Below are 15,788 nucleotides of genomic sequence, written 5' to 3'. Positions count from 1 at the left end.
CCTATTTTCGGGCCTAAAAGAGGTTTTACCTGAAAAAAAAATACACAGTTCCATTGTTCGCTATAATATAATTTTTTCCAGCCCCTTTAAGTGCAGGAAAAACACAGTTTTTATTTGGAGCTAACCAACTCACGTATCCCTCCGCCCAGGGTTAGCACCCGCCGATCAGCAGTTGGTTAGGTCCAAATAAAAACTGTGTTTTTCCTGCACTTTGAGGGGCTGGAAAAATTTATATTATAGCGAACAATGGAACTGTGTATTTTTTTTTTCAGGTAAAACCTCTTTTAGGCCGCGAAAATAGGCCATTTCTTTGGGTCCATTCACAACACTGTATGCTGTAAATCTCTGGGCAGGGCTATGGGCTGGCGTTGCTAACGGGAGGAGTGCAGAGAGTCTTCTACTACAATTTAAGTACTTAGGGGCTATTTGTAGATCATACAACCCCACTTTTTAAAAAAATGCTACTGTCCCTTTAAATGTGGCTTCCTTATCGTAAGCATAATCCTTAAACATCAAATTCAAATACTTTTCCAGGACTTTCCTGGCTAAACTCCACTAAATTCAAAGATGAAACACAGCATAATTATAAACTTTAATGGGGCAGAAAAGGGACATTAATTTGGCAGGAAGAGACTTTCAATTCAGTGTACAAAAACATTTCCTGCAAATGCAGCCAGTGGGTTGAAACGTTAACCACCCCAGAGTTCAGTACGTTCACAATTTTTTTCCAGGGGAGTCATTGTTTGGAGTTGTAATACTAGCAGCAGTGCCTGCAGCAGGTGCTTCCATGATGACATCCGTCCTAATAGACAATGCATGTCTACTGTACTTCCCCTTCAGTTGCTTATAGCACAGGTGTTGTGTCACTAACTCGAATTGGCGCATTAACTTGCAATCTAGGATCAATGATTCACCAAAGCTGCCAATGGAGCCTGAAATCCAGGACTGGGCCTGACTTCTACCTCACCACTAATACTTTAAATACACTAATAAACTATCAGGTACCTGGGACAAATGTATTTTAATGCAATACAATCTTATTCCTTGATAACAAAACCTGTGTCATATCCAAAGACAGATGAAAAGCAGAAAAAAAGAAAAAGAGGACAGACAAAACTAACAATACTCTACTACTCAGCTGGACACTACTGATATCATCCCTCAATACACCTTTTATAATCCTTATCTTGGCGAAGATATCACCTTTCTTATTCAAACCAATCCAATCATAGACAATGGCGTCAACACTGGCTTTGATATTTCACAAAAATGCTGAGTTGACAAACTTTGTGTGATGGTGGCATACGTGAGACACACAGTGGGGACAGACCTGAAGCTGTCCTTTTGTCTTGAACAGCTCTGACGGCCCAGAGGTTTCTCCACCATTGTGATCCATGTGTCTCAGCTGAGTGCTGCTCAGATACATCCAGTGTTCTTGCTGGTTGCTTTCTAGAATATCCTTCGTCTTGTGTTAGCTTTCTGCTACCATCTATGGTGTTAGGGTCGGTTTTGACCCGTGTTTTAAATCAGCTGTAAAATACCCTAAGAACATTTTTCATCCAATTTGTTTTACTTCTCTTGGTTACATTGTTAGGCTTCCTTATCCATGAAAATATTGGTTTCAATATTTTTTGGTGTGGGTCCCTGGGCCTTTTTTGTCAGTACACCATGTCATCAATTGAACCTTCCTCTTGTCAGCTTTCTGCTACCATTTATGGTGTTAGGGACAGTTTTGTTTCTCATCTCTTGGTTACGTTAGGCTTCCTTACAGGGCCGATTCTAGGCAGGCATATATGAGGGGGCAGTCAGAAATGTGAAGGGGGCATCATGTGAACACATCATGCTCCGGCACTTTTTTTTCTCCGTGCTTATAGTAACTTCATTGAATTGGGTTGTTGGCTATGTGTCCAACCCCAACCTGGAGAAGTGGATTGCACTTTGTCAGGCCTCTACCTTCAGACCTGTCCAACTAGGGACCGGGGTGGCCAACCAAGGTCTTAGAGACCAAATTTTTTACTGTCAGAATGCAAAGAGCCACATTATATGGGGGGTTAGGGGTGAAGATGCATTGCAAACCCAGAGGGGTGAAAAAAGTGAGTACCTAACCCCCTTAGGTATCACCCCCAGAAAATTTTTGTGATTTTAAAATGTGAGTGAAGCATTCTGGTGTACTCTGAGAAGAGAGAGAGGGGGGGGGTCTACTATGGTCAAGATTTACAAAACTGAAAGGTAGTCTTATGAATACTAAAAAAAAAAACATTTTAGAAAAGAACAGTGGGCCTCATTCACGAACCGTTCTTAAGAACAAATTTGTTCTTAAGTCCTACTTACGAAGTTTTTACGAAGATTGTGGCATTCATGAATGTTTTCTTATCCAGAATTTGTTCTTAACTAAGAACAAAATCTACGAACAGTCAGGAGTATACTTACGCACTTTTAAGTGCTGAGACTTCTGCAAAAATAACCGATTTTAGTGTTTTCTTTTGTTCTGCAGTTGTATGATATTAGCCTATATGATTTGAATAAGAATTATTTTCTTATCTTTTATGATGTTTTTAATAATCATATATATTAATAATAATAATTGACGAATCATTTCAGTCTCTTAAAAAACATTATAGACACTTAATTCATATCATTTTTTTCCCCCCTTTTCTTGGGGGGGGGGGGGGGCATACAGCTGCCGATATGATTTTTTTTTCCTAATTGCGGGCTGCAACAGTGCACTTTCTGTAAGTGTTCACACTACACACAACTGTTTTTTTTTCATATGTGATAATATGATGATATTTATGGTGGCACATGTGAGAGTGTGGTCTCTTTGATAACAACCGAAGAGCTGCATCCACGGCTGACGCTACTAAATATAAATATAAAATATAAACTAAATATAAGCCTTTTGTTTGTTTCTTTGTTTAATTCCTGCCGCAGTAGCGCCACTTCACTACTTACGTTCTTTTTACGTTTGGAGTCTGGTGCTCCCTCCCAGATTTTCATTTGCGCATTTCAACTTTCTTTCTCACTTCACCTTCTCTGCTCAGTGCCTGTGGGTGCTGTGTGCACACGGCCCTGCAGTCTCATGCCCTTTTACGGGTATTGATGGGGCTGTTACCTATGCTAATCCTATGTTAATTAGACTCACCTGGCACACGCCCTCAACTTACGAGGAGATGGCATTCATCAAGTAGGAACACAGCTGCGAACAATTCTGAGGCTTACGAACGCGTTGATGAATCTGACGTAGGGTTTTCTTAAGGAACTTCTTAAGAACAACTTAAGAAAGAATCTAAGAAGGTTCTTAAGAAGATATTGGTGAATGAGGCCCAGTGTCCCTTTTTCGGCGGATTTTTGTGCTACTGCAGATAATTTTGTCAACTTGTAATACACACATTTTTTGAGTATATTAAAATGTGCTTCCTCAACTTCTAAAATTTGGATTTGAGGGGGCAAGACATTTATTTGAGGGGGAGCTGCCCCCTCTTGCCCCTGCGTAGAGCCGGCCCTGCTTCCTTATCCATTAAAAGGTTGGTTTTGCACTTATGATTTCAGTTTTAACTCTCATTATTGTTATAACCGGGTCAAAATTTTAGAAATTTGTGAAACTTTTTTTTTTGTTTCTGACAAAATCAAAAAGCTTTGATGCTATAAACAAATTTATGTGGTACTTCTATGCATTTAAAACCTGAAAACGGGTCACTGGTGACCCAAACACAAGAGGAAGGAATAGTGTTACATCCTGACTCCTCTGCACCAGTCTGTCATTTTAAAATGTTACAAAGCTAATAAGTTCAGTGACAGGTAATAAGTTTAAAGGGTCATAAATTCACATATAAAGTTACATAATATGATCTACACGTAATTTATCATTATTAAAATAAGTCACTACATACTCAGTCAAGATACACATCATTTTATACTACACTTTCTTGCTGTCCAACAGATTGCTTCTGATTCTGTCTGTATATGAAGAGTTCATTTGCAAAAGCAGATAAGTGCCATTTTGAAAAAAATGAGCTGAGGCTTTGTAATTATTCTTTGCATAGTGTTGTTTTCAATAAAACTATATTTTTTTGAGATATGTCTGTTTTGTTACATCTCAAAGTCACTCAACTTTGGTTTGACTGATATCACCTTATGTAAATAAAAAGTAAAAAATTAGGATTCTAGAATTTTTTAAAAACCGAGTTATCTGCTTTTGCAAATTAACCCTTCATATGTTTGTATTCATGAAGGGGGAAGATGTACTGATAACAGTAACTGTCGTAAAGAGAAGCGGGGCCAATGGGGATTTACGGCTGCTGTAAAGTGTTTTATTTAGGAAATATAGAAACAAAGTAAAGTACAGGTGGTGAAAATTCTAGCATAGAACAAAGTGTTTGCATCATATTACATTACAACACATACATATGCAAACATTTACAGTGTGGGCAAAAATTCACAAAAAAAACTGGAGTAAAAGACTCTAGGTTCTAAAGCAGCTATCAAGCAAGTTTTGAAGATAAAATGTTTATTTGATCTGTCCTATGTTGGTGTGAAGCATTCCATGTAGATGAGCTGTCATTTACAATTTCATAACAGAGTACACCCAGGGTAGGGATCATATAGCCTCGTAAACCAGCCTCTCGCGGAAGTGCATTTCATTTCATTCCGAGGGAGAGTCTGGCCTCATCCCCATTCTAAACGTTTGGACTGAAACCCTCAGAAGGCCGAGCCAATCAGCGTCGCCCGCTGTGAGTGACACAGCACGTTGGCCAATCAGGGACCGACTGGTGCAAAGCCCCGTCACTACACCGACTTGCTGATTGGCTGAATGGGGTTGTCTGTCAACGCTACTACCAAAGATATTAAACCGTCTTTGCTACTACTCCCGCCCAGCTCCCGCCCACCCCAAACGCTTGCAGGGGGGATGAGGCCAGACTCTCCCGAGAAATGAAATGAAATGCATTTCCGCGAGAGGCTGGTTTACGAGGCTAGGGATCATATGACTTTTGGCTATTAACACCCATGAGGAGTACCCAATGGAACAAGAAGCATCTTTCTTTGTGCTGTTAACAAAAAGATTTGCACATTACAGCACCAGGAGACAACCTCTGAGGCTGAAAAATGAAGCCAACACAGAAGTACTTATAACTCCACTCTTTGTATATGGCCCCTTGAGGCTGGTTCCAAAAAGCTAGATGATCCCCATGGACCTCCCTGACCAACATTACAGCAGAAATGTTTACAGTCTGATACAAGAAAAAATGGTTTAGCTTTCACAAAAAGGATACGTTGACAGAGGTGTTGAAGAGCCTCCAGGGAGCTCTGGCTCCAGTCCACTGATAATGGCTCGTCATTTCACAGAGTCCTGAGGCTGACTGTGGAGTCTTGCACTTGAGGATTCGCAGCTACAGTCGGATTGCGTTGATTAAACCAAACTATGTTTCGTATAGTGTAAATACATGCATGGCAGGAGAAGACATTGAATGTCACATGTTGTACTCCTACAAGAGAGAGGGAGGACGTGATGAGTTCACCATCTGGAACTGAGCCTGGGAGTCTATCCAGAAAAAAGCAGGAATGTATGAAGGCCACGGGGTCAATCTAAACACTCATTTATATAGCTTAAGTGGAAACAGACGTGTGTGTACCCTCATGTTAGAGAGCGCATTCTTAAATGTGCATTAATTTGAGCTGTATGTATATGATCCATTAATTCAGTTTGGGTGCAGTGTATAAACATTAATGTGTGTGTGTGTGTGCGTCCTGATGGCACAGCATTCTTTAACATCAGAATGTTGTGTTCTCAGGTCATCTGCCTTCACAGACACGTCAAGGGCAGTTACACAAGTGGGATTTGTGGGAAAGTAAGTTGGACATGCCCCCACCATGTTCGATTTTCACATAACCTAAAAAAAAAATCCTTAAAAAGACATGTCAGGTCCTGTTCCTTGCAGAGGCGTCGTATTATGTTAGCTGCATTAGTCTTGTTCCTAACTTTTGACAGGCACAAAAGTGTGACATTTAACACTGTTTTCTTTGTGAAAAGAAGAGATTAAGGGTAAAGGACTTTCACAAAAGCACGACACATGACACCATTTTAGTTTTTAGGGAGAAAAAATGATTGAATGGAGAGTGCAAACAACATCCAGCAAACACAAAAACAGCCTGAAACCTAATACACTACAATACAATATAGATCAGGCTTCCTTCCTACAGCAAAAAATCATGATATGGATCTGAAATCTTTTAGCTCTGGGCACTTTGACATTAACATCTAGTTAAATTCTATTTCATACTTCACACTTTTAATGACACAATATTTTGTATAACTAGATTTATTCCATTATAATTAATCACAAAAATACAGGGAAAAGCTAAAGTGTTCATTCAAAACTGGTGGAAGCTCACAGTATACTGTATATAGGTCACGGATAAGACAGTTGTAAAGAAATATTTATTTTATGATACACATTTTACATGTTGTACTTCTGAGGTATGTTTCAGACATTTTAATTATCCTAAAAGAAGGATGGAATAACAAAAGCCTTTCAGACAGCATTTACTAATCTATGTCCGTGTTTTTGTGCACATATGTATGGAGTGTGTTTGTAGGCCTACTTCAAATAACACACAAATAAAGATTTTCTTTTCACTGAAACCCGGATGCTTAGTTTGTTTCTTCAAGCTGGAAAGACGGAAATACTAATCATGGGCTCAAAAGCTCAGAGAGAGAAACTGGCCTCTTACCTAAACAAACTTGGTCTAAACCCAAGTCAAGAGGCAAGAAACCAGGAGTGACATTTGATTGAGATTTTAATTTCAAACCACATATACGCTGTGTCACAAAAACAGCATTTTATCATTTAAGAAACATCTCTAAAGTGTGACCGTTTCTCACTCTGAGCAACACAGAGAGACTGCACGCTTTTATAACTTGCAGGCTAGACTATTGCAGTGCTCTCTTCTCTGGTCTACACAAGAATACAGTTAACAAGCTGCAACTGATTCAAAACTCTGCAGCACGAGTCCTCACTCAGACCAGAAGGAGAGCACACATTACGCCTATTTTAAAATCCTTACACTGGCTGCCTGTTAGTTTCCATATTAATTTTAAAGTTCTCTTATTAGTTTTTAAAGCACTCCATGGATTTACACCAGATTATATCTCAGAGATGCTTTTATTGTATGAACCAGGAAGACCCCTCAGATCCTCTGGCTCCTCTCTTTTAGTATTTGTTCTGCTCTGAGGAGCAGAACAAAAACATTTGGTGATGCTGCTTTCAGCCACTTTGCCCCCAAACTGTGGAACAGCCTGCCGGAGGATCTGAGAGAAGTTACAAACATTGACACTTTCAAACGTAGGCTAAAAACCCATCTCTTTAATCTGGTTTTTATGTTATAGTCTCATCGTGATTTTATTCTATTTTACAGTTTTACATTCTTCTATTTTATTACTTTGTTCTCTCTTATTATCTTTCTTTTGAGTGTTGTTATATTTTGCCCTATCCTGCATTTTATTCTATTTTATTAAATTTTAGTGTTGTTAAAAGTTGTTATTTTTTTTACTATTGCTATATCTTATTGTTGTTTTTAATCTTCGTGCATTAGTCTCCATGTCTTTGAACGGCATTTATTTGCTTTGAAAGGTGCTATATAAATCAAATTTGATTGATTGATTTGATAGCTGTGATCATTATTATTACTAATGCATAGTACAGAACTATACTGCCCTACAAAGGCAAAGTGCAGTATCTGCATTTTTTCAAAAAAAAAATTTTTGACCAATCAAAAGTGTGGCAGATTCTCCGGTAGAATTTGATATTGGTACTGCTAAACTTTCCGGAGTTATTGGGATTTTTATTTTGCTGTAAGTGCAGTATCTGCCATAAAACAGACACAATTGGTCAGAAAGACAAACTAGAAAATACATTTAATTCAGTCCACCTTTATCTAATCAATTATAGACTTGGTAGTTATTCATAATTTGATGCTTAAACCTGACAATGAAAAACACAAAAGGCTGTTTTTCTCAGTTTGGCATTTTTACAGATACTGCACCTTGCCTTTGTAGGGCAGCATAGACCTATGGCTGTGGACACTGAAGGTTACATAAAGTCACAGGTCTGTAACTTTTCTAAAGCAGGGGGAGGAGCGATTATTTATGGAATCCATGTAGATAAGGGTGGGAACAAACTATGTTGGAGGCGCGCCGCTCCTCTTGCCGCGCGCGCTCCAACCCCTGGCTCATTCCTCTGCCCTCTGCGTCCAAGCACGTGCGTAATGGCAGAGAAGAAAATGAACTCTCTTTTGAAATGGGCGTTCATCCTCCTCTTCCTCGTCTCCATCATCCTCAACATAGTTCTGATAGGCATCAGATCCAACAGGGCGCCCAAATGTTCCGCTCAGCGCGTCCAAGCCCCGCGGGGCAAACACGACGACAGCAGCCTGGTGTTCGCCGACCTGAGCCGGGAGGAGTATCTGCAGGTCCAGCAGTACATGCTCCTGCAGAAAGACTTGGACATATCCACTAAGCAGATGACCAAGCCGTCGGAAAATTTCCTGTTCTTAATAGACCTGTCTCTGCCAAAGAAAGCGGACGTGCTGGCTTACTTGGACAACAAAGCTGGCAAGCCCACAAGAGAGGCGACCGTGGTGGTCTTCTACGGTGCCAAAGGCGCAATTAAAGAATACGTCGTGGGGCCTCTTCCCAACCCGAAATACCACCGAGATGTCACCATGGAGAGGTACCAGGTGGACCTGCCTATCTATGCGCGCACAGTCACCATCGGGGAGTACGGTTTGCTCTTCATTCTTTTGGAAACGGAGGTTTTCACCAAGCTGCCACGGCTATTGAAGGAGAGCTTCGACGCGGGACCTGAGAAGAAGCTGAACGTATTCGAGCAGATGCCCCGCGGGGTCCGATCCGGAGACAGAAAGACCTGGGTGTCTTTCTTCAGGGATGTGAGCGGCATGTACATCCACCCGGTGGGCTTCGAGGTGCTGATCAATCACGAGGGCGTAAACGCGTCTGGTTGGAAAGTGGAGCGGCTGCTTTATAACGGACAGTACTTCGACACGGCGGAGGAGCTGCAACAGAAATATGATGATGGATCTGTTAAGAAGATTGTTTACAAGGAGTCCAGTGACTATGGCTCTCTGAAACCCAGGACCAAGTCTGTGGGAGTCGGCCCGCAGCCGTTTTATCCGAACGGAGCGCGCTACAGTGTCAGCAAGAACCAAGTCCTGTATCTGGACTGGAGCTTCGCTTTCGGACTGAGCTCTCTGACAGGGATGAGGGTGTTTGATGTGCGCTTCAGGGGGGAGAGGATCGCCTACGAGCTGAGCGTACAGGAGGCCATGTCGGTGTATGGTTCGCTGTCACCGGGGATGATCCTCACCAAGTTTTTAGATTCGAGCATCGGGATAGGACGCTTTGCGCACGAGCTGGTCCGTGGAGTGGATTGCCCCTATGAAGCCGCATATGTGGACACATATCGCTACATCGATGTCCCAGCCCCGGTTTTATTCAGGAACTCAATTTGCATATTTGAGCACAACATGGGTCAACCCCTGCGGAGGCACTTCGCTGACTTCTTCCACAACAGTTATGGAGGGATGGTGAACAGCGCTTTAGTGTTCAGAACCATCACAGCCATAGGAAACTACGACTACATGTGGGACTTCATCTTCTACCAGACCGGATCAGTGGAGGCCAAGGTTCACGCCACCGGATACATCTCCTCCTCCTACCTGGTGGAGGGGAGTCTGAAGTATGGGCACCAGGTGGCGGATAAGGTCCTGGGAAACATCCACACGCACTTCATCAATTTTAAGGTGGACCTGGATGTGTTGGGTGAGTTAAAGGGATAGTTTAATATTTTGGAAAAAAATTGCCTATTGCCATAATCCTTTTAGTCATAGCAATAGGTTCATTACCTTTAAAGCAGAAGTAAGCGGAACGTTTGTGTTAATATAAGCCTTAGTTATATCTTCCGTCTTCCGACAGCAATCACTTATATAGAGTGTTTGGTCTGAAACACGGGTCTGTCAGTCACTCTGCTCTGCTGTAAGCCGAGGAGAAAACTTTCCTTGTATCCTACAACCTTTATCCAATGAGGAGAGAGAACGGCATGAAGGGGCGGTCCTCTCTGTGTGTGCAGCCAAGGGATGCGCGTGAATGTGGTGACGTAGGGACGAGGGCGGGGACTGCTAACTCCATCGGCTGACAAGAAGTTAGCCAAAACGACCGGATCGCTTACTTCTGCTTTAAAGGGATAGTTCACCCAAAATTGAAATTTCATTATCTACTCAGCCTCATGTGGACTAAGGGCTGGGAGAAGTTTCAGAGTCCTCCATGGCTTCTCTGAGTTACAGGGGGTCTCGGCGTAGCAGTGCATGTCCATATAACGGTAGCAAATGGATACCAACTGTCTTCGTAACAAAAAGACACACCAAAAAACATCCAAATACCCATGCTGCTTGTATGTAATGTCCGTCTTGTATTGAAGCCCCGAAATGCGAAATTGTCCCGAAAAAAATTAAATAAGTCTATATTTCAAGCTTGTTTTGTAGCGGAAGCTTCTCGAAGCTCCTCTTCCCGGTTCGTCAAATTTGGACGAACTGGGAAGATGACAGACCCTGGTTCGTCCAAATTTGACGATAACTCTGAAACTTCTCCCAGCCCTTAGTCGACATGAGGGTGAGTAGATAATGAGTGAAATTTCAATTTTGGGTGAACTATCCCTTTAATTATTGGTGCATGTTATTTTGAGATCTGCGGGGCAGAGACGTGAGCTGCTCAGTGAACACAATGGAGGTGAATGGTACAGGTCTCCTGTCCCTCATCAAACTCATGAAATACACAATCCAACAACTCCAAAACACTCTGGTGGACAAGTTGTGACCTGCACATTCACCACGCTATGAAATAATAATGTAATATTACGAAATGGAGTTGTTTTTGAGGCAAATGCAGCTGGAACTACATTCCAGACATGGCTGCTGGGCGGAGTGACAAGTAGTTCAGAGTATTTTGTGTCTTAATATTACATAATTATACATAATTATTTCATAGCATGGCGAATATTTAAATGATTCTTAAAATTATATGTGGATTGTAGGCTGGCTAACACCAGACCTCATCTCAATGTAGATTGAGATTCGGTCTGGGAACCACCCATTCATTTTTTCGTATTTGAAGTGTGGTTTATGAAAGCTCAGTGCTATTTATTGGGCGCTACGAATTTCTTTCAAATGCGTCTGTGCGTAGCTTATAGCCAATCGTATCAATCATACCCGATGACGTACGTAGAGCGACAGAAATCCGATGAGGAAAAAACGCTAAATGTTGCTCTTTTTCAAAATAAACTTGCGGTCTAAATTAAAACACTTTCTAACGCTGCATCTGCCGCCATGTTGGATCGACAAGCTATCAACAAAGTCGCTTCGGTGTGTCGACATCTTCTTGCTGCCCCCTCCCCCGTTCTGATTGGCTCCCTCGTTGAGGAAAAATTGGGTCCATGGTTTCCAGGCTGACTTGCAGAGCGAATAAAATCGCCAGAGGCAGCATGGGTAAACCCAGGCTATGTGGATTGACTCATATACTGTTCAATTTTACTCAAGGGAGCTTGTCGGTCAGCCAGGTTTTTCTGAGAATTATTAATTTTGGTTCATGTAGCTGGCAATATAATTTCTGCAAGTGGCAAGACTCATGCTGTGTCTCAAATCGCACACTTCTCTTAGTGCACTGCTTTACAGTACACTGTAAAGCGACAGGTTAGTACCGTCTCAAATCAAACACTGCTGCTGCGCACTTACCGGAAATGACTCGACAGCTGCTTCTTCTATTTTTTAAATTCTGATTGCAACCATAGCAACTGGCCGTTGGAGCCCTATCGCCGACACTTGACAGCGCTTTTTGCCGATCAAAACGAGCTATTAAGTTGTGTTTTATTGTGTTAGTGTTGTTGTTGTGCTGTTATGAGTGTTTTTTAAAGACATTTAAGCCGGTGTCAGCTCCGTCGCTGCTCAAAGCAACCGCTGCCGTTTGAAAAGTAGTGACATGCTTCCGCTACGTCACCAAGATGGCGGCCGTTAAGTGTGGAAAGTGTCCATCGATCCACACTCAATTTTCTGGCCGTTTGAGTGCGCCAATTGAGTGCGCATAGCGCACTACATTTTCGCGCACTGCTCAGTGTGAACGCACTTATGCACTCAAAATATTAAGTGTAAGTGCACAAGTGCGCGATTTGGGACACACCATCAGAGTTGTATTCAAAGTCTGCACACAAGAACAGAGCCAGAACCGCTTTTTTTTTTTTTACTTGTTAAGGGTAAAAGGGAGTTTTTCTTCAGTCAGTGTGGCAGAGGATGTTGTAATGATGCTGTGTAAAGCCCGTTGAGACAAACTGTTGAAAAAAATGGGCTGCTCATCACTGTCACTGATGATGAAACCAATGTAGCCTACACCACCATAGCCATTAAGAGAAAAATCTGATGGCACGTTATTATCATTGCTGTTATCTATTGATAATGGGCATAATATTATTATTTCCACTTCAACAACTAACATTAAAAATGATAACACCTTTATACATAGGTGTTATTGTTTTCACTGTTACAATTAGCAATCAACAATAAAGAGTCTTCACATCCATCCATTACCGATAGTCTTTTGCCACATTGTAGACTCAAGAATAATCCTATTGTGCATCTTGTAATTGATTGAAAAATGAACTGGAAAATACATTGGATATACAGAAGACTCAAAATACCTATTGGCACAAAAACTACAACAGAAAATATTTATTTTTTACAATGATTTGAGCATTGTTTCCTCTGCAGGAGTGAAGAATGTATTCCAGACCAAAGACATGGAGTATGCTAATGTGTCAATGCCGTGGATGCCTGAGCACCATGCTATGATTCCTCAGCTGGTGGAGAAGCAACTAAAAACAGAACAGGTCTGCTTTCATTCACTTCCTTTAGTATAACGGGAATAAGTCAAAAGTCAGTTTGAGTCAGTTGTTCTCTTATAAACTCTGCTCTGTGTGTTGCCACATACAGTACTGGCAGCCTTCCTCACCTTCCTCTCCACTGCACTGGCTCTACTCTCAAGTCTGCTTTGCACTGACTCTAATCTTTTTTATACTGCATACATTTTTTGGGCGGGCTTTTTGCCTTTAATTGACAGGACCGTTGAGATAGACAGGAAATTGGGTTACAGTAGGTCACATGACTGATTCCAGGGGCCACACAGGTCTCAGCTAAAGAGACAGACAGTGAATTGTTATGTATGTACTTTTTTGTTTGCGCCAACATATGAATAATGTCTACTGTGACACTTCCACAGGAGGCAGCTCTGCGCTACAACACCAAGACTCCTCGCTACCTTCACATTGCGAGTAACAAGACCAATAAGTGGGGTCACCAGCGCTCCTACAGGCTGCAGGTGTTCAGCTTCACAGGAGACCACCTCCCAGAGAGCGAGGCAGAGGAGAGGTCCATGTCCTGGGCCAGGTAGGCCTGGACAGCTGGGAATGATTAGAAATTGTTTTAGACAAGAAGTGTTGTACATGCCGACAGGACCAGGGAATTATAACCTACAGTAGGCTCCATTTGAACTTAAAGGACAATTCCAGTCATTTTTGGCCCCTAAATCGTTGTCCTGATGGTCACCCAGTGTTGGAATGGTGGGATGTCGGAATGACAGCATGTAACCTATGGGGGCAATTCTTTCAACCACAACAAACACTCAAAAAACAATCAAATATCTATGGTACATGACTCAAATGCTTACAAGACATCACTAAGGTCATATAGTGTACACAGTGTACAGTAAACAGTATAAACTTTGTGCTTTTGCTTGTAATCACTCACTTACTCAAATATAAACGGTCAGAGATATTTTGGACATTACCACTGCACTGCTCGATCGTTTATTTTTGTAAAGAAATCATCACAACAAGGAAAAAGTGTTTGTTTCTGTGGCGGGGAGAGCAGGCGCTCTGCGATCGGATAGTAATGTCCTTCCAGGATGTTTCAGAGTTAGGGTTAGGTTAGGTAGGTTAGGTTTATACTGTACACTATATGAGTTCAGTCACAAGGATTCCAGTCATGTACCATAGATATTTGATTGTTTTTTGAGTGTTTGTTGTGGTTGAAAGAAATGCCCCCATGTGTTAATATTGTAGCTATACCTAGCGCCGTCTAGCCATGGTGTAACTCTGGTTTGCCTGCATCAATTTTAGTCGCGTTTTTTGCTCCCCCCAACACTGGGTGACCATCAGGACAACGATTTAGGGGGTCAAAAATGACCGGAATTCTCCTTTAATATAAACTATTATGACAGTAAGTCGATGTGAGGGTCTAAGGGCAAAGGATGTTGTTATGATGCCATGTAAAGCCCTTTGAGACAAACTGTTTGTAAAAATGGGATATACAAATAAAATTGCCTTGCCTAAGTACTTGTTGTGTAACATGGCTGGGAATAAAAAATAAGAAGATGCAGAAAATACACATACTGTCACTGAAAACCATTCAGTGGCTTATTACAGAAACAGTAAAAAGAAGTGAATACATGATACATTACCAGTATTATTGTCTACTGACGCCCAGCGAGGTCATGTGACTCTGGAGTATCTATGAAATGTACAGAGATTCAGTGTGCTGTTAATGACCACTCCTTCCTTTGTTGGTGTCCAGGTATAAGGTGGCCATCACCAAGCATAAGGACTTAGAGCAGACCAGCAGCGGTCTCTACAATCAAAACAACATCTGGACTCCAGCTGTTGACTTCAGCAAGTACATTGAGGACAATGAAAGCATTGAAGATGAGGTGTGTTGATGTGTAATTTACATTTACTTAGAAAAATACTGTAAGTAGTATTTTTTTTACCTACATATAAAAACTGAGTACATATATATATGTTAACAATAAATTGGACATCTGTCATGAGGTAACTTTCATGATGTGTATGTGTTCACAGGATTTAGTTGCCTGGGTGACCACTGGTTTCCTCCACATCCCTCATGCGGAGGACATCCCTAATACAGTGACTGTGGGAAACGGGGGTGGGGTCCTGCTGCGGCCCCACAACTACTTTGACGAGGATCCATCCATCCACTCTGGTGACGGGATCTACATCAGCCCTGGCACAGAGGACAGCTGTGAGACAAACAGTATGGCATGCCTAGCTGAAGAGGTGTGCAGTCCCACACTGGAGGCCTTCACCTACCATGGCTTTGATGGAGTCATGAAGTTTTGGGATTGGGTCTAATTTATTAATCACTGCTAGGTAATAGCTTCCAAAGCCTGATAGCCTCTCAGAATTTCACTTGGGCTGATTTAATCTATCAGTAGGCTTGTTTCAACTTGAACATGTTTATTAACACAGTTATGGGGAAATTATATGTTTTATAAATGTTTTAAACCTGAACTATAGGCAGGAGGTCTGGTCTCCCAGACTACTGCTTTTCCCTGTTGCAGGAGGTTGTTGTCTTCTCCTGGAGACATAGGGTTCTAGTTTCACAGATCAGGTGCCAGCGAGGCGCAGCGCGGGTGTGCCGTGCCAATGGGGTGTGTCTAGGCGCACTTTGCTAGTTTGGTGTGCTGCGCAAGTACTCCTTTTTCCCACTTTCGTCCCTCCTACCCGTGCAAGTGGGAAACAGGGAGGGGAGAAGGCGTGAGTGGGTTTAACACGGGAATTGCCGTTTTTTACAGTCTGGACCTTATTTCTAGCATAAAATACGATCATTTACTCACCCAGATAACTTTGGTGTCTCACACAAACACATTATCTGAAGAG

The 15,788-nt window shown here is 41.9% G+C and overlaps 1 protein-coding gene across 1 annotated transcript; it reads left to right on the top strand.

The window, feature by feature from the left end:
• Positions 1-8,074: 8,074 nt before the first annotated feature.
• On the top strand, positions 8,075-15,467 carry aoc2 (amine oxidase copper containing 2). The gene is made up of 5 exons (XM_085785078.1): positions 8,075-9,835; positions 12,826-12,944; positions 13,334-13,500; positions 14,686-14,818; positions 14,970-15,467. Exons 1-5 carry the CDS (start codon positions 8,263-8,265, stop codon positions 15,258-15,260), a joined length of 2,283 nt encoding a protein of 760 aa, XP_085641204.1. The 5' UTR covers positions 8,075-8,262; the 3' UTR covers positions 15,261-15,467.
• Positions 15,468-15,788: the final 321 nt, after the last annotated feature.

This window comes from Trachurus japonicus, chromosome 8 (assembly GCF_045865225.1).
Source record: "Trachurus japonicus isolate A0001 chromosome 8, Traja_1.0".
Taxonomy (NCBI): Eukaryota; Metazoa; Chordata; class Actinopteri; order Carangiformes; family Carangidae; genus Trachurus; species Trachurus japonicus.
The sequence above is the reverse complement of the archived record's forward strand: the minus strand, read 5'-3'. Positions and strand labels throughout refer to the sequence as shown.

What these genes read in the sequence shown, in the direction of transcription:
- aoc2 (XM_085785078.1), top strand. Translation starts at nt 8,263, where the DNA reads ATGGCAGAGAAGAAAATGAACTCTCTTTTGAAATGGGCGTTCATCCTC. An exon ending in GGTGGACCTGGATGTGTTGG is followed by an intron (nt 9,836 to 12,825) that starts GTGAGTTAAAGG and finishes TTTCCTCTGCAG; the next exon opens with GAGTGAAGAATGTATTCCAG. An exon ending in ATGAAAGCATTGAAGATGAG is followed by an intron (nt 14,819 to 14,969) that starts GTGTGTTGATGT and finishes ATGTGTTCACAG; the next exon opens with GATTTAGTTGCCTGGGTGAC.